At 37.6% G+C, this 20,012-nt stretch overlaps 1 protein-coding gene and 1 long non-coding RNA gene across 2 annotated transcripts; one reads left to right on the plus strand and one right to left on the minus strand.

Annotated features, from left to right (window-relative positions):
- Positions 1 to 3,188: 3,188 nt before the first annotated feature.
- LOC132097969 (uncharacterized) lies at positions 3,189 to 7,119 on the minus strand. The gene is made up of 3 exons (XR_009422807.1): positions 6,984 to 7,119; positions 4,553 to 4,846; positions 3,189 to 3,395 (listed from the first exon to the last, which is right to left on the minus strand). It is a non-coding gene; the product is annotated as an uncharacterized LOC132097969 (long non-coding RNA).
- A 626-nt stretch (positions 7,120 to 7,745) lies between these two features.
- On the plus strand, positions 7,746 to 16,582 carry LOC132098949 (uncharacterized). The gene is made up of 3 exons (XM_059505265.1): positions 7,746 to 8,021; positions 8,119 to 8,326; positions 16,121 to 16,582. The coding sequence occupies exons 1-3, from the start codon at positions 8,005 to 8,007 to the stop codon at positions 16,580 to 16,582; spliced, it is 687 nt and encodes a 228-aa protein (XP_059361248.1). The 5' UTR covers positions 7,746 to 8,004.
- The last annotated feature ends 3,430 nt before the right edge of the window (positions 16,583 to 20,012 follow it).

The following is a 20,012-nucleotide window of genomic DNA, read 5'->3' on the forward strand; positions in this document are numbered from 1 at the left end:
AGCCACTACCTCAACTTAAAAAAGGGGTCTTAACATCTTCTGTTATGACTGTTACACTTAATACAAACCCATCTATTACACTTCAAGTTAGACATTAAAAGTCAAGGATGCCACAGGAACTGTTTCCTTTGTCCGTGTCTCTAAACATCACAGTTTTAGTCCATTTTAGATGGTCTGCACCAACAGATGTTTTGATGTTTTAGGTATTCATCAGACCAAAAGGTTTGATTCGGGAAACTCATACGACTGGAACTGCGTGTTGTCATGACCGTCTTTATAATTTATCTACTTTTTTTAAAACAACACATTGCGAAATTATGGTCTTCAACAGCATGGGCCCCTGACATGTTGTAGCATGTTGAACACAATTTTTTCAATGATAGACAAGCTGTTTCAGTCAATTTAAATTTATTTTAAAACCGAATGATCTGTCTGATAATAGTGTATCCGGTATAACAAACCAAAATGTTTCTTTTTCTGTGTTTACTCACCCATCTATGTGTTCCTTGCTCTATGTTTAATAAATGGCTGTTGGATTAAGTTTTCATAAGCGACAATACATTACCGTTACTTGAAACAAATTGCCAGTGTCTTAACAAAAATCCTAATAAACCTCGTAATCTTTAATCAAAATATCTTCCAGTGAAAACGACAGAATTCTCTTTAGTGACATAAGCTAGGCTTCGCCGGTCAAAACACATCCGTAATTAGACCCCCTTCACCCTCCTCCACTTTTGAGTGCAACACCCCCATCTCAACAACCCAACCAAGCAACATTTAAAACGTAGAAACAAGACCACCCATTTGTATTTCTTTGTTCAAATGTACAGAAGATCCACCACTACTTCCTCGTGACTATGGCTAGTCTTCATCCCCTGTGAGCGGCTGACCTCATAAACTCTGCAGTTATTGCAGGCTTTCCTAGATCTGCGAACAAGGGTTTTACAGAACGGTCAACAGAGCTACTGCAACATCTTGCCGATCAAAACATTATCTACGTGGACTGACAGAATCAGCTTCAACAATCAAATTTGTCTGAAACTGATGCACTCTCTAATTTTTCAATTAATAAGGCTTCGACAGATCTGAACCATAAACCAGAAATTGAAACTGAAATTGCACCAGGCCTGGACCATCGTGGATTAATACAGCCAGTCCAGATTCTAGGAAATGGTGACAACATTCTATATTGTTTAGGGTACAAAGTTTCTCTTTTGAATTAAATTCTGAAAAGGATGTCTGACGCTGCGAAAAAGCTGATGGAGTGCAACTGGAGTTCTGGCGCCGCTACGGATGATCAGCTGAAGTGCGACTGCACCCCGGGGGAAGCGTGTCATGTATAGACTACATAGACACTAAGTTTAAACAGCATTACTGAGAACAAATGATCAAACTGATGCATGCGGTCATCGAGCATGCGTGCAATCCAAATCATGATTGTACCGGGGATACCAAGTGAGTAAAAAATCTTAATAATGAAATGGACGTTGTAAAAAGCCTGAAAAATAACCCATGGCCTGATCTGAATAATATGTTTATTACCAGTAAAGAATCAGTCTGTGTAACTACTAGAAAAATTCTGGATGTGATGTCTGAATGTGACGATGAGATGGACATTAACGAGGTTCTCTGTCTGTGTACATGTGTAACAGATTTATGTACATTGTTGGTTTCAAAAAATTATGGTTCCATGACACTGAGATTGTTCAAAATTATGTCAACTACATACTAGAACAAAACATGCTGGCCTGTAGAGATTTTCTTTTCTGGCTAGACCAACTGTAATGTCATTACTACTGTTTGTTAGTAATGCCAATTTGACCATTTTCTTCACTACTTCAATGTATGAATGTATATTCAAAAATGTATCATTGAAATAAAATGTTGAATCACATTTTAATCTTTTGTGGTTTATGAAACAATGGGTTTGAGCTCATGAAAAATGTGTTAATGTTATATTTAAAAGAAGCATTCTCGATGAAATATATGTTATAAAATGTAAAAAATGCTAAACTATATCAAATGTTCTTAAAAATTTTAACGTCGGACATGACAACTTTGTAAACAAGTAATAACTATCTAATAAGTTTTAGTAACTACTGTTAACTAACAAAAAACTCTGATTAACAAATTAGTAAGTAATAGCACACAGATGACACTAGTAGTTTACTATTAACTAGTCAATAACTACTATTTTTTCATTATTCCCAGAGAACCAATGAGAAAGTTTCATAATTCATGCAAAACTAAACAATAACTAATGCAGGACAAATGACTAGCAGTACATTAACCTATGTCCTATTTACTATTTAAACTACACGCACTATATATAATAAGTTTTGTATGCACATGACAAGCAATGTGCACATATCATACGCACACCAAAATGTGTATAATATGCAAACACGTGTATCATATGAAGACCAAATTCCATATACAGTAATTTTATTATTTAACATATACTTTAAAAAAAAACATAAATAATAATAAATGTGTGCATATATACATACATATATACATTTTTGTTTTTTTAATGTGTGTACCAGTTGGTGGGTCAGTGTCTTGCTCAAGGGTCTCACCTCAGTCGTTGTTTTGAGGGTGGAACGCTCTGTTGGTCATTCACTCCCAACCTACAACCCCTGCTGGTACCGAGACTCAAACCTGCAGCCTTTGGTTTAGAAGTCCGAATTTAACCATTAGGTCATAACTGCCCCTATACTGTATATATATGCGTGTGTGTATCTTGTGAATGGTTATATGATTCTTTTCATTATTAACTATTATAAGAATTATGTTAACCCACTAGTAATTACTCAAGTGTTACTTTTTTCTTCTAAAGGAATTACTAATTACTTGGATCAGTATTCTAAAGTGAAGATCATGGTAACCCACTAGTAATTACTCAAGTGTTACTTCATCTTTCTAAAGGAATTACTAATTACTTGGATCAGTATTCTAAAGTGAAGATCATGGTAACCCACTAGTAATTACTCAAGTGTTACTTCATCCTTCTAAAGGAATTACTAATTACTTGGATCAGTATTCTAAAGTGAAGATCATGGTAACCCACTAGTAATTACTCAAGTTTTACTTCATCCTTCTAGAGATATTATATAAAAGTATACTATAAAAAAAAAAACTCAACAATAACCTCAAAAGCATTAATTCTCTGCACCGCTCTGCAAAATCAGACAGTTTCTGTCCTCTTTGGAAGGTGCCACGCAAATTTTTGTAGGCCTCGATGTCACATGCTTCGAGCTCTGCAATTGCAGCAGTATCCACAATTGTCTTTCTATCCACGCCACATTTGAAGTACGCCTGTATTTTTGTTGTTCCACTTTTCAAATAGCCCAAGACCTTCTTGTATCTCTTAATGGCTTGCTCTGGAAGAAAGACTGACAAAGAACAGAGAATAAACCATTTGTGTGTTATGCTAATAGCATGTCTGTTTTATAAATGAATGGAATTTGGAAATCTGCAACAAGGAATTACAGCGTTAAAGTCTTTGCTGAATTTGGTGGTTGTAGGTGGAAAGCTAAGAGAAGATTATCTTGGAAAATTAGGGTCTAAGAAGTAGAAGAACCATAATAATAATAATATAAAAGTGCCTCTATTATGCTATTTAAATAGCTATTCATTTGTTTTTGAGGTAAGGTTTACATGCATTCAAGGTCAAAAAACTATTTTCATTAAATGTTCATTGCAGTATCATCTCTCTTCTCTTAACCCTCTTAACTCCTCCTTTCCGACAGCTTACCCAGCTCTGATTGGTCAGATTACCCAGTTTGTAGTGTGGTAGGTCAACAGCACATATCAGAAATTAAATCCCATTACCAAATCTGAGGCTTTAGGGTATGGAAGTAAATTAATGACATATATATTTGAATAATAATAATAAAAAAACATCTGAATTGCACTGATTATAAATAAAATCCATTGCATTAACAGTGCTTGCATTTTTAGGGTCTGAAACTCAATGTGGTTGTATATTTAAACTAGGGTTGGGTACAAGTTCACAAGACTTACAAGATGTTTTTTCAGTGGTTCTCATGACCTGCAAATCAGTCATCAGTCACCCTTCTTTACTATGTTTATGTGGTAAGTGACCTTTTATGTACTGTAATGTAACAGGCAATCATTAGCAATAGTAATTTGTTTTCCATGCCTTTCTGAATACAGATTCATGCTTAGGGCACACCCCCTAATCCCTAACCCCTAATTTTTTTAGACTTTAATTTGTCTAATTTTATTGTCTAAGTAAAGTGGTTGTTACAGTTTTCTCCTGTGATCTCTTTTGTTTTCGATTGGTGGACTTAATTAAGACTGTTTTGTTAATTTGTCGTACACTTTTGCCACCCATTTGTGACAATTAGCTTTTTTAAACAAAAAAAAAGTTTTAGTCAAACACCAAAATGTTTCCATTTCATTTTTCTTTCTTTCTTTTTTCTTTTCCTGTTTATTTTAAAAGTTTCATCCAAAAAAGTATCAGCCTGTCCCATTTCACTGCAATGTGTTGCTAAATAAACAAATAAATAAAATGAAAAATACATACCTCTTGTGCATTTCTGCTTTTTTTCCCATTCCTTTTCTTGGCTTTATCCTTATTTTTGCTGGATTTTCGGGGTGCAGAGGATAAAGAGGATTGAGATGAGAATGAGGTTGATTCAGAGGAGGACGATGAGTCAACTTTGTGATGTTTTTTTTTTTCTCTCAACTTTTCCTCTACTCTTTGTCTTCTTTTTCCGTATTGTATGAAGGTCATCTTCTGTACTGGAAGACTGTGACACAAGATCATCATATTTGGGTTTGCAGGAAGCTCCCATCATGTCTTCCTTTGCTGACAAGGCTGATAAGGAATACAAACCAAATCATATTTACATTCACATTTAATTTCTTCCATATTTGCCAACTTCCAGTCTAATGCTATTGGTAAATGTTGATATTCTGCTACCTTTGTTAAAGAACACCACAAAATATATTTTAAAACAACAATAACAACAGATAGGCCTCAGACTACAGTAACCTGCTCCATCTTATGTCAGGATATGTTATAATGTGGACTATTACATACATTACGTACATTTTCCACTGTAAAAAGTGAATTCATATCTATGTATAGTACACATTACCAAGTAAAACAAATAACTGGTTGTAAAGTTTAATTGATTTTAGAGATAAAACAATTTACCATTGGTCAGACTGCTACGCAGGAAATCTCGTTCACACTTTATTTTAGGGTACAATTCACACTATTAACAAACCATTAACTATAACTTTTGCCTCAATTAACTCCTTATTTGATGCTTACTTATAGTTTATAAGGTAGTTGTTAAGTTTAGGGAATTGGGTAGGATTATGGATGTCATGCATTATATGTACTTTATAAGCCCTAATAAACAGCCAATATGTTAATAATAGACATGCTAATAAGCAGCTAGTTATCAGTATGAATTGGACCCAATACTAAAGTGTTACCGAAATCTCTCTCACTTTCGATGTCCTTGCATTTGTCCTCTAAGAATTTAATTTTAGCTTTTAAAAAAGCATTTTCCTCCTTCATTTTTTGAAGGGACACCTGTTGAGTTGGTGCTGTTGCTGATGCTCCTGATGGAATATATAAAAAAAAAAATTAAAAAACACTGTTGCACTGTAACCCTCCATCCATCTATATATACATACATATACAGTATATACATATACAGTGTATATACACTCAAACTACAATATAGGTCTATGCTTAATAGCTTAAATTTTGTCATAGGTCTATATTTTATTGTTAATTTTTTTCATTAGCCTAAGCGACCCAAGCTCATCGAATAACTACAGAGGAACAAATGAGTAATAAATGATTCATTGAATCCTTCGATCAAAAGGTTATTTAAAAATGGCTGATTCAATTAGGATCAAATCAAGTTTACTGTTTTTAGGAATGAATCATAATTGGCTCACTCAATTCGTTCAAAAACAGATTAATACAGAAACGAAACACTGCATTGTTGCTTTTGAGATGCATATCAGCTCTGCTCGGGCTTTGGAACCATTTCATTTGTAAACCAGAAATAAAGAAAAAATGTGTCTAAATGTAGCTCACTCAATTAACTTATTTTCTGTTGAACTGCTGTATAAATTAATTTAACATTTGCGATCACCGTCACGTGCTGATTCTTGTGTGAAATTACTTAAATACATAAAAACTCACACAGGGATTTTTTCTTTCGTTATTTAAATTATATAGTCATGAATTTTTATTCTAATAGGTCACTGGCATGGGCCTACCTGACAATGTCAGCAAGCGTGAATAACAAGAGGGCGATCGTTTCTAAATGAATGCAACCCTCGTCTATCTCTCTCTTTCTCAGTATAGTCCCACAGTCACACAACAGTACTGCACAATAACTATGTAAGGGGAAGTCTTTAAACTCGAATCAAGTAAATATCACACCTTATTAAGTTCCCTTCTTTTTAAAGAACGTCAGAAGTTGCACTTGAAACATTTTGCGCCAACGTGAGCTCGTGCGCAGCTCGTTAATACTGAGCTCTGATTGGCCAATCGTCGTTATTTAGTTTTAAAATTATTATATGTAGAGAACATTAATATTTAATTTGCACGATAGGTTTTACATGATAAACAACATTAATGTAACATTAATGTAAAGGGGGGTGGTAAGAGGGATAGTGGTTTTACAGAGGTGGGGTTTTTTTTTCCTCAAAAAGGAGAATAACTTACCCGCATCCCCCGTCAATTCAGCCTGAACAATTAATTACCTTCATTGCTTAAATTATGATTTTGTAATTAAAATATTTAACCAGTTTTGTTAATGAACATTATTGCCTCGCAAATCACTAATTGACCGATACGGCTTTTAAGTGGTGCTAGGCCTAACTTACTAACGTACACACACTAACGTACACACATATGCTGCTAATCGCATTATAATATGCCTGGCTAGAATTTAAAATAGATAATTTACCAGCATCATTACCATCATTTTCCTCATTTTCATCAACAAGGCAATTGGGTGGTACCCTTTTACGCGGAATCCTTCGATCAGCCATGCTTTCTCCCGAACTGTCTGCAGATTCAGAATCAGGTCGCCGTTCTTCCAACGTCTTGTAAAAGCAACTTCCGTCCATGCAGATGAACTCTACTGCCGTGAATGATTCCTCCCCTTCATTTACGTTGTCCCAATATGTTATAAAATTAATCACTGGCCTTACACCAGTCATTCTCAAATCATTTAACATTTTAATTATGTTTTTAGATTTTCCTTTGTTTTTATTACCAGTTATGAAATCCATCTGTTTGAGAGAACACTTGTTTGTGGTTCCTTAGTAGGCTAGGCACGTCCGGTAATTTTTTTTATTACGTATTAATGACTACTGAATTAATTAATTTTCTATTCTTTATTTTTAGATGCTTCCTGAACTTGCCGTTTATAGATTTTTGGGATAAAAAAAAAGGTTGTACATTTTATAACAAATGTCCTACAACCAGTTCTAAATCATGCGGGGAAAAGGCGCCTTCTTAGGTTCAGCCTCTCTTCCGGTTCGTATGTCGTTAGTTAGGAGAATCCATACAGTCCAACAATGGGACTTGCCAGAAAGATTTTAACGCTCTGTAAGCATAAGGGTGTAAAAGGAAACCGAAAAATAACTGAATGGCTTCAAAAAAACAGGCTAATGTCTTCAACGAAGAAATGCAGAATATGTAAAAAAAAAAAAATGAAATTAAGGAAGACGCAAAACAAAGATGGTTACCAATGGTAAATATACACACCCTTAAGACATTTTTTGTCAGATTGGAAGCCTGATTCAAATCAAAATTATATTGTGTTACTGTACTTATTCTATGTGTTACTTTTATTTATTTATTTATTTATTTAATTGTATTTTTGTTACTGTGGTATCAGGATATGTCAACGAAGAGCACACAATGAAAAAGTGACAAAATCATGCAGGTCAGGATCAATATTCGACAAGACCAAGACTAGTTTACAAAATTGGATGACTTTTATATACAGGTAGGTGTAATAAAATATTAAATAACCTGTTTTTGTCTTTTAACATTAAGAAACATTACTTGTCATTTTTTTTCACATAAATATTTCAATATTGCAGATTCAGTCAAGGTTTACGTTTACGCCAAGTCGACATGGTCCAGGATGGCATTGCTGGAAGCTCTGCCACCCTTACTAAAATGACCCGTAAACTGAGATTAGTCTGCAGGAAAGCCTTGAAGATGTTCAAAAGGAAGACAGGACAACGCATGGGTGGAAGAAGGGAATTTATTGTGATAGATGAAAGCAACATCCGCCATAAAAGGAAGGTGGGATATCATTTTTGTAACTATTTTTTTTAAAAAGTGAAAACATGTAAGGTGGAACCAACTGAAATACAATATCTATATCAAATTTCAATAGTGATATTTGATGCGTCAATTAATAATTTCTTTAAATTGGTTAATTTTATTGAACCAGATGAACCCGTTCTGAACTAAACTGTATGATCAACTGTATCATCTTAAACAGTTTGCATCTCGTGTCAGCACTGATCCAAAAATTATTCCACCAAAGCTCACTTTTTGCAATGTGTCTGACAGTCACTCCAACTTATTAGTTGTCTCATAGGTTGTGATTCCATGTCATTTAAAGGTACAGGTTGTAGGACCTGCCACTATAGGGCGCACTACCAAAACTATAACAATCGCATGGTTTGATGTGGCTAAGAAGGAACGTAGAATGATGGGATTTGTTGTCTTCTACCCAACCGCTGACGGCCATTCAAACACAGGCATACATAGCAAACGCGAGTTCAATGATTTGCGTAAGTAGATTACATACAAAGTCAATGCAAAGACATGATCAGACTATGGATCAGACGCGTCCTCGAGCGGGTCTAGAGATGCAATGCCCCGCGTTTGGCGTGTATGCCCCATAATACTAATCTTGTTGATCGTTATAATAGCATACGTTTTCTGTAAAGATACAAATCAAAACAACTCACCTGTCGAGTAAAACACAAGCGAGATCGACATCTCTTTGATTAGCGATATAAGATTCCAGATTTTCAAATAGCTGTATCTCAGCCAAATATTGTCATATCCTCCTAACAAACCATGCATCATTGGAAAGCTTATTTATTAAGAATGGTTTATAAATTTCAATTTCGAAAAATGTACCCTTGTGACTGGTTTTGTGGTTCAGGGTCACATATTAACAATGGTAACTCTTTCTATGAAGCCTGTACTTGTAATACATTATTCAGATATTCTTAAGGCATTTTATTTAATGCATTATGCATTAGGGGTGGGCGATATCTCGATATTTAAAATATATAGAGATATTTTTTAAACACGATATGGATTTTGACATATCGTATATATCGATATATTGTTTATATTTAATTCTGATTCCGCCACTTTGCTTGTTTGCCTTCTCTGTGCTGTGCTCGCCCCCGCTCGCTCGCCCCCGCTCGCTCGCCCCCGCCTCCTTGATTTTGTCCCCTCTCCCCTCGGGTGTAGAGAACTAGTCAAAAAAAAAAAAACGTCAAAAAAAAAAGACAACTGGCTCCATTATATGGAGATACTTCGGTTTAAAGGCGTAGGGCGAACAGCAGGCAGATGTCTACTGTAGGGCCCTATGATTTCCGCAATGCAGAAAACGCGCACGGAATCGTGGAATCCAGTCATAAAAACGGAATTTACAGTTTAACATGGAATGACACGGAATTTGTCAAATTTTGAATGAATTAATCAAAAGTAGGTCAATGCACTTAAATCAAATCGCGATATGGACTGATATTTGCAAATATTAAGCCGGAAAAGTCTATTTAAAGGAGCTATGTGGAGGTTTTTACTTAAAAAAAATCTTTAAGATAGAGTTTTCATTTGTACATGTATGAGCCAACCATGATGTAAAAAAAAGAATGACACCTCTCTTGTCCACCACGGTTGCCTCTATCAGCCTGTAGGCTCAATTGTGTGTGGAGGAGTCGGGCCCGAATTGGCGGAAAATTCATAAAATGTGACGTCATGCGCGTTCTCGTCTACTTTTACTTTCTCGCCAGCCATTATAGTAAGCAGCGGCAATAGTGTTTTCAAATGGACTCTGTGGATGGAAAGAAGCGACAAGCCTCCAGCACAATTCAGACACCCACGGACACTCCTCATAAGTAAAAAAAAAAAAAAAAAAGAGCGTGCGCACTGAGAACAAGCATGAGACTGGCTGCAGTTCCTCTAACGGCCACTGGTGTCAGTAACGGTTAGAAATTTCAGAAGCTATGCAATGCTCCTTTAAAGTGTAACTAAACCCCTGCTTAGAGCCTGACTCCACTCACTGACAATATTTGAAAAATGCTGAAAAGTGGGCAGATCACAGCAGAGATAGAGGGGACGAACCTAGGGCGGGGCTGAGCGAGTACAGCGTAATCCTGAGACTCGCAGTGAAGGATTGATTGACAGCTGCTGTCAGAGACGCTAAAATGGAGAGTGACTGTAATGACGCAAGTAGCTTTGCAACAGAGCGATCATTTGAAGTAGAGGACTTTTCTCCCCCACTTTTACCTGAAGTGGAGGGTGTCGAGGTGTCTGTTCATATCAATTCGAGCCGCTGGCTCAAACTGCGATCTTAACTCCTGCACCGCGTCGCTTTTCAGCGCGAGCTGTGTGGAGAAGCCCATTTCCACCTTGTAACGATAAAAGACTTCCTATCGGCAAGAAGGAGGCGGGAACCGGCGGACAATCAAATAACATTTTAATAATACAAAATAAACACAAAACAGCGCACCAGCCCCTCACGGACTACTGGTGCGCTCAAATAAAAACCACAACACAACTAAAAGCCCAGGCCTGGTCCTCTCTTGTCCTTCACTGTCGTCGCTCCAGTTTTATATCCTTCCATCCCCTACGTGGGACTCGAGACCGGCGGTGGGCCGCAGGTGCCACTGATTTGCCCAATCATTGCCGGCCTCCCTCCTTGTTCCCACGTCCCTCGGCCCCGCCCCACTCGCCACATACCCCCATCGCCCCTCGCAGGCCGGGGGGTACCCACGAGACTGCGCTCTACTCCCCCCCCCCCTCCCTCCGGGGGGGACCGCTCACGGGGACCTGCGCGAACCTGGGGGTAGGACAGATGAGGCGAGAGAAAAGGAGATGGAAGGAGGAGCAACAGAGATGAGAGAGGGGAGAGAGAGAAAAAAAAAAATTCCGGTTCCCAGACGAACTGCTGCTCGGCCCTCCACCGGCTGGGCGATCTCCTCCGCGGTGCCTGGCGGTGGCACTGGACGGCCCTCGGCGGACGGCACGACACTCCTCCGCCGCTCGGTGGACAGCGACGGCTCCTCCGGTTTTGGGCAGCCGGCAGGAGTCCTCCGTTCCCTGCTCCTCCCCGTTCAAGCAGACGGCAACAGGCTCCGGCTCTCTGGCGAAAGGCGCCGACTCCTCCGCTCCCTCACGGACGGCAGCCGCCCCTCCAGATAGCGGGCGGTCGGCAGCGAGCTCGCTCCAGCCCACCGCCTCGAGCGTCCATGGCGGCATCCTCCTCGCCTGCTCTGTGGCACCGCGGATTCCCCAGAGCGGCGAGGGATCTTCAGCAGCGCGTCCCTCCTTCTCCCGGGTTTCTGCACCACTGTAACGATAAAAGACTTCCTATCGGCAAGAAGGAGGCGGGAACCGGCGGACAATCAAATAACATTTTAATAATACAAAATAAACACAAAACAGCGCACCAGCCCCTCACGGACGACTGGTGCGCTCAAATAAAAACCACAACACAACTAAAAGCCCAGGCCTGGTCCTCTCTCGTCCTTCACTGTCGTCGCTCCAGTTTTATATCCTTCCATCCCCTACGTGGGACTCGAGACCGACGGTGGGCCGCAGGTGCCACTGATTTGCTCAATCAATGCCGGCCTCCCTCCTTGTTCCCACGTCCCTCGGCCCCGCCCCACTCGCCACACACCTCCATTGCGTTGGAGAAGCAATCCCGTGTAAAACGCAGTTTGCACACTCGAGCTCTAGGCGAGAACTTGCGGTCTTCCAGGCCAAGTGCATGCAACCACTGGCGCTTAATTTGTAAATAAAGTGTGCTGGTAAACTATGCAGTCCAGCAGTGCTGTCGCAACCAGCAACACACCTCCGTACCATCCTGACCACTGTACTAAATACAGATAAATCTATGCTAACTTGAAGATCTAAATAACTATATAATTGCTATGCTAAATAGATGCTATATTAGTCTATCCTGGTCGTTACCAATACTCGCAATTCCAGCTCCTGACTCACTACAGTGATTTTGATGGTTTTATACTGCCAAGGGCGTGGTAGCTCGTACCAAGGGGCGTGGTGAGCTGGAAACTGCTTACGTCACTTGCCACCGCAACATCCAATAGGAAAAATCAACTGCAGTAGCCAACGTTCAACCTGAAGAGGGCAGCACTCACACGTTTTTACACCATAAATTGTAGACTTAAAACACTTTATACTCAAATGTCAAAAAAGTTACTCGAATCAATGAACAGCACTAATAAAGCCCCATTCTTATAGATCATTAACTAAAAAAAGTTGGTTTAGGGTTTAGTTACTCTTTAAATATGAATCCTGCATGTTCTGCGAGTCTGTGTTAATGAATGGCACAGAAGCGCGGCTTCATTCATTAACGTTCACACACTGCCCACTACTGCTATTAAAATGAAACAAACATAATTTAAGGAATAATCACACAACATTTCTTCCATGTTTTACTTTGAATAGTAAATCCCCTTTGTTTACCAAAAATAAAGTTTGCTTGATTTTAAATAATTAAAAGATAAATTAAATGAATGTTTTATGCCTTTTCTGAATGGAAAAAAACATTTCACACAGGGCTATTTTAAGAATTTTTTTAACTAATTAAGTTGTTTTTAAGGATTTAAATAATTACACATGCTAAAACACAGAATTAGGTAACAATAAAACATATGGTGAAGAAAAAAATAAAACATTTCATAGGGCCCTAAACATGTAATATTTGGCATATTTGTTTTTGCAGTAGTTTTGGAGGGTTGTTTTTTTCCCTGTAAAGATATCGAGATATATATCGTATATCGAGATATAGCAAATTATATCGAGCTCAATATCGCCCAGCCCTATTATGCATTATAAAAAACCTTGGAAAATGTTGTATCATCTCATAAATAATCTTAACAACAATTATAATACATTATAATATTTACACATTTGTGGTTATAGCTTTTAAGAGTATAATCATTTATAACACATAATGAATATTAAATTCACTTAATTTATAATTGATTATTTCATATCTTGACATTGTTTACTACAGTGGTTAGGAGTGTCTAAGTGTGTATTTTTTTCTTTTTTTTTCCTGTGGGGATAATGTACATTTTTTCTGAGCCTTTTTTTTTACATTAGATTACATTTTATATTGATGGTCCCCTTAGTCTATTGACTATAAGCAACTTTGCAACTACATGTCAACTAACTCTCATTAGACTATTAGTGGACTTAAGATAAGGTTTAGGGTTGGTAGAATAAGTTGACATACTTGCAAAGTTGCTTATAATTATTAGAAATTAAGAAAACTTTGCTTCCTTTGCTCCTGTTAACAAACGTTGGTTTTCACGCGACTCACCAGTGGATGCGCAACACTGACCTGATACTTCATCCACCCGGAGCTGGTTCTGTGTACAACAGTGAGCACAAGCTACATTAAAGTGATTATTACATTTTGAATATGGATGGTTTTCTTACAAAAATACATGGATTCACTACAGAAGGCCTTTGTTCACCCCCTGGAGCCATGTGAGACGCTTTTTTTATGGATGGGGGCTTTTTATTTAACTGCTTTTGGACGGATGCATGCACGCTGAGTGGCATTAAATAGCTTGAAAGATCAAAGACCATTTTTTATATAACTGTATTTGTCTGAAAGAAGAAAGTCATATACACCTAGGATGAGTTGAAGCTGAGTAATTTATTGGCTAATTTTCATTTTTTTGGTGAACTAACCCTTTAAGAGGATGCAACATGTTCATAGTGTGTTATAAATCATCCTACTCTTAAAATCTATAACCACAAATAAGTAAGTATTATAATACATTAAAACTGTTCTTATGATTATTTATGAGATGATACAACATATTACAACCCGAATTCCGGAAAAGTTGGGACGTTTTTTAAATTTTAATAAAATGAAAACTAAAGGAATTTCAAATCACATGAGCCAATATTTTATTCACAATAGAACATAGATAACGTAGCAAATGTTTAAACTGAGAAATTTTACACTTTTATCCACTTAATAAGCTCATTTAAAATTTAATGCCTGCTACAGGTCTCAAAAAAGTTGGCACGGGGGCAACAAATGGCTAAAAAAGCAAGCAGTTTTGAAAAGATTCAGCTGGGAGAACCTCTAGTGATTAATTAAGTTAATTGATATCAGGTCTGTAACATGATTAGCTATAAAAGCTTTGTCTTAGAGAAGCAGAGTCTCTCAGAAGTAAAGATGGGCAGAGGCTCTCCAATCTGTGAAAGACTGCGTAAAAAAATTGTGGAAAACTTTAAAAACAATGTTCCTCAACGTCAAATTGCAAAGGCTTTGCAAATCTCATCATCTACAGTGCATAACATCATCAAAAGATTCAGAGAAACTGGAGAAATCTCTGTGCGTAAGGGACAAGGCCGGAGACCTTTATTGGATGCCCGTGGTCTTCGGGCTCTCAGACGACACTGCATCACTCATCGGCATGATTGTGTCAATGACATTACTAAGTGGGCCAAGGAATACTTTCAGAAACCACTGTCGGTAAACACAATCCGCCGTGCCATCAGCAGATGCCAACTAAAGCTCTATCATGCAAAAAGGAAGCCATATGTGAACATGGTCCAGAAGCGCCGTCGTGTCCTGTGGGCCAAGGCTCATTTAAAATGGACTATTTCAAAGTGGAATAGTGTTTTATGGTCAGACGAGTCCAAATTTGACATTCTTGTTGGAAATCACGGACGCCGTGTCCTCCGGGCTAAAGAGGAGGGAGACCTTCCAGCATGTTATCAGCGTTCAGTTCAAAAGCCAGCATCTCTGATTTTCTGGGGGTGCATAAGTGCATACAGTATGGGCAGCTTGCATGTTTTGGAAGGCTCTGTGAATGCTGAAAGGTATATAAAGGTTTTAGAGCAACATATGCTTCCCTCCAAACAACGTCTATTTCAGGGAAGGCCTTGTTTATTTCAGCAGGACAATGCAAAACCACATACTGCAGCTATAACAACAGCATGGATTCGTCGTAGAAGAGTCCGGGTGCTAACCTGGCCTGCCTGCAGTCCAGATCTTTCACCTATAGAGAACATTTGGCGCATCATTAAACGAAAAATACATCAAAGACGACCACGAACTCTTCAGCAGCTGGAAATCTATATAAGGCAAGAATGGGACCAAATTCCAACAGCAAAACTCCAGCAACTCATAGCCTCAATGCCCAGACGTCTTCAAACTGTTTTGAAAAGAAAAGGAGATGCTACACAATGGTAAACATGCCCCGTCCCAACTATTTTGAGACCTGTAGCAGAAATCAAAATTGAAATGAGCTCATTTTGTGCATAAAATTGTAAACTTTCTCAGTTTAAACATTTGCTATGTTATCTATGTTCTATTGTGAATAAAATATTGGCTCATGTGATTTGAAAGTCTTTTAGTTTTCATTTTATTAAAATTTAAAAAACGTCCCAACTTTTCCGGAATTCGGGTTGTATAAGGTTTTTTCTAGTGCATAATTCATTCATTATAATACCTTTAGAATAAAATAGAAAGTGTTACCATAAATTCTAAGCACAGGTTTAAAGCTGTTATTACAACCACACAAATTCTTCGGAACTGTGTTTTTGGGAAACACCAAATCTTTCAACTGTTGGTAATGAAACGTACAACCATAGTTCGCTAATGATGCTTGTGGGAAACAAACCTCTGAACTTTAGTGCCACCAATACAGAATAAAGGCATTACGACAACACTTTACAATACTGTTTCATTTGTTAACATTAGTTAACTACATTGTTTTTACATAGACTAATACTTCTTTCAGTAAGTGTACATTGGAAGGCAAGTAATTGAAATAGTTTTTGTAATTGTAGTATGGACAAGGAAGAGCTGGACAGACGTGGAAGAGAAAGAAGTGGGTCTTTGGCATGCTGGCCATAAAGGGACAAAGAAGACGACCAGTTTTGCGGCTTGTAGAGAGGCACTCCAGAAATCACCTGCTTCCCATAATTAGACAACATATTCGCCAAGTGTCAACCATATTAAGCGACGAGTGGAGATCCTACAGAGCTTTATCGAATCTTGGTTACAGACACTACTCCGTAAACCACAGCAGATACTTTGTTGATCCAAACCATGGAGGACATACACAAAATATTGAAAGAGCCTGGTTAACCTACAAAAGCCAAATATGGCGAATGAGAGGAAATAGGACAGAGAAGCTTCTTAAAGAACACTTGTGTTTTATTGAGTGGACTTACTGGCTGGGATACAAGCACAAAGATGGTCCTCTAGGTCGTCTTCTGAAAGACATTAAAAGGCATTACAGAGATTAAATATGCTAGAACCCAAACATTTTTCTTTTCTTCTTCTCCCAGTTCAGACATCAAATGGTTTGATGTTTATGTGCAGCTGATAAAATAAATAAAAATGGTACCAGACACATAATACATAATTATAAAGTGAATATCTGTTTATAATAGTTGTTTGTATAGTTGTTTGTTACAGCCTAATGTTTACAGCCATTTTAGTCATGATAAAAAAAAATATATAATGTGCAACCAAACACTAAAGTTGTATCACACTTTTGAGGTTTTTGGTGAATTTTTAAATAGTGTAATTTTAGATAATATCTCTAGAAGGATGAAGTAACACTTGAGTAATTACTAGTGGGTTACCATGATCTTCACTTTAGAATACTGATCCAAGTAATTAGTAATTCCTTTAGAAGAAAGAAGTAACACTTGAGTAATTACTAGTGGGTAACATAATTCTTATAATAGTTAATAATGAAAAGAATCATATAACCATTCACAAGATACACACACGCATATATATATATATATATATATATATATATATATATATATATATATATATATATATATATATATATATATATATATATATATATATATATATATATATATATATATATACATTATAGGGGCAGTTATGACCTAATGGTTAAATTCGGACTTCTAAACCAAAGGCTGCAGGTTTGAGTCTCGGTACCAGCAGGGGTTGTAGGTTGGGAGTGAATGACCAACAGAGCGTTCCACCCTCAAAACAACGACTGAGGTGAGACCCTTGAGCAAGACACTGACCCACCAACTGGTACACACAATAAAAAAACAAAAATTTATATATGTATGTATATATGCACACATTTATGATTATTTATGTTTTTTTTTAAGTATATGTTAAATAATAAAATTACTGTATATGGAATTTGGTCTTCATATGATACACGTGTTTGCATATTATACACATTTTGGTGTGCGTATGATATGTGCACATTGCTTGTCATGTGCATACAAAACTAATTGTATATAGTGCGTGTAGTATAAATAGTAAATAGGACATAGGTTAATGTACTGCTAGTCATTTGTCCTGCATTAGTTATTGTTTAGTTTTGCATGAATTATGAAACATTCTCATTAGTTCTCTGGGAATAATGAAAAAATTGTAGTTATTGACTAGTTAATAGTAAACTACTAGTGTCATCTGTGTGCTATTACTTACTAATTTGTTAATCAGAGTTTCTTGTTAGTTAACAGTAGTTACTAGATTGTTAATATTGCGTTACTCATTTGTTCCTTTGTAGTTATTGATTAATGACGGAACAGTATTCTAAAGTGTTACCGATAAATGTTTAGATATTTGGTGAAAACAATAAAGATATACTACAACATTTCAGGGACCCATGCTGTTGAAGACCATCATTTCGCACTGTGTTGTTTTAATAAAAGTAGATAAATTATAAAGACGGTCATGACAACACGCACTTCCAGTCATATGTGTTTCCCGAATCAAACCTTTCGGTCTGATAAATACCTAAAACATCAAAACGTGTGTTGGTGCAGACCATCTAAAATGGACTAAAACATGCCCCTTTCAGTGAATTCTTTCTACATGTCATCTCTGGTTTATTTACCAGTGTGATGTTTAGAGACACGGACAAAAGAAAATAGTTCCTGTGGCATCCTTGACTTTTAATGTCTAACTTGAAGTGTAATAGATGGGTTTGTATTAAGTGTAACAGTCATAACAGAAGATGGTAAGACTCATTTTCAAGTTGAGGTAGTGGCTATATGTCTTTGTGCCACAGGTAGACCAGAAAAAGCTCTAAAGTGCATCACAATCTCAGTTTAAACACTCTTGACAATCATTTAATCATCTTGTACTCTATTTTGTTCATGTTTTTGCCTGTTTGACCAAACTCTGAGAATAGTCTTTATCTAAAATTTTGGAGTACCTCAAGGCTCAGTACTAGGGCCGCTACTCTTCACGCTTTATATGTTACCCTTGGGAGATATCATCAGGAAACATGGTGTTAGCTTTCACTGTTATGCTGATGATACTCAGCTCTATATTTCTTCGCAGCCCGGTGAAACACACCAATTTGAAAAACTAATGGATTGCATAGTCGATATAAAAAACTGGATGACGAGTAATTTCTTACTGATAAATTCTGAAAAAACAGAGGTGTTATTTATAGGACCTAAAAACTCTGCTTGTAATAACCTAGAACACTGTCTAAGACTTGATGGTTGCTCTGTCAATTCTTCGTCATCAGTTAGGAACCTAGGTGTGCTATTTGATCGCAATCTTTCCTTAGAAAGCCACGTTTCTAGCATTTGTAAAACTGCATTTTTCCATCTCAAAAATATATCTAAATTACGGCCTATGCTCTCAATGTCAAATGCAGAAATGTTAAGCCATGCATTTATGACCTCAAGGTTAGATTATTGTAATGCTTTATTGGGTGGTTGTTCTGCACGCTTAGTAAACAAACTACAGCTAGTCCAAAATGCAGCAGCAAGAGTTCTTACTAGAACCAGGAAGTATGACCATATTAGCCCGGTCCTGTCAACACTGCACTGGCTCCCTATCAAGCATCGCATAGATTTTAAAATATTGCTTATTACTTATAAAGCCCTGAATGGTTTAGCACCTCAGTATTTGAATGAGCTCCTTTTACATTATAATCCTCTACGTCCGCTACGTTCTCAAAACTCAGGCAATTTGATAATACCTAGAATATCAAAATCAACTGCAGGCGGCAGATCCTTTTCCTATTTGGCGCCCAAACTCTGGAATAACCTACCTAACATTGTTCGGGAGGCAGACACACTCTTGCAGTTTAAATCTAGATTAAAGACCCATCTCTTTAACCTGGCATACACATAACATACTAATATGCTTTTATTATCCAAATCCGTTAAAGGATTTTTAGGCTGCATTAATTAGGTAAACCAGAACTGGAAACACTTCCCATAACACCCTATGTACTTGCTACATCATTAGAAGAATGGCATCTACGCTAATATTTGTCTGTTTCTCTCTTGTTCCGAGGTCACCGTGGCCACCAGATCCAGTCTGTATCCAGATCAGAGGGTCACTGCAGTCACCCGGATCCAGTACGTATCCAGACCAGATGCTGGATCAGCACCTAGAAAGGACCTCTACATCCCTGAAAGACAGTGGAGACCAGGACAACTAGAGCCCCAGATACAGATCCCCTGTAAAGACCTTGTCTCAGAGGAGCACCAGGACAAGACCACAGGAAACAGATGATTCTTCTGCACAATCTGACTTTGCTGCAGCCTGGAATTGAACTACTGGTTTCGTCTGGTCAGAGGAGAACTGGCCCCCCAACTGAGCCTGGTTTCTCCCAAGGTTTTTTTCTCCATTCTGTCCCCGATGGAGTTTCGGTTCCTTGCCGCTGTCGCCTTTGGCTTGCTTAGTTGGGGACACTTCATC

This window comes from Carassius carassius, chromosome 2 (assembly GCF_963082965.1).
Source record: "Carassius carassius chromosome 2, fCarCar2.1, whole genome shotgun sequence".
NCBI classification, from domain to species: Eukaryota; Metazoa; Chordata; class Actinopteri; order Cypriniformes; family Cyprinidae; genus Carassius; species Carassius carassius.

Bases quoted from the DNA above. Each gene is read 5' to 3' on its own strand.
- LOC132098949 (XM_059505265.1), top strand. The intron at 8,327-16,120 runs GTGGGATATCAT...TTGTAATTGTAG, and splicing joins ACATCCGCCATAAAAGGAAG to TATGGACAAGGAAGAGCTGG.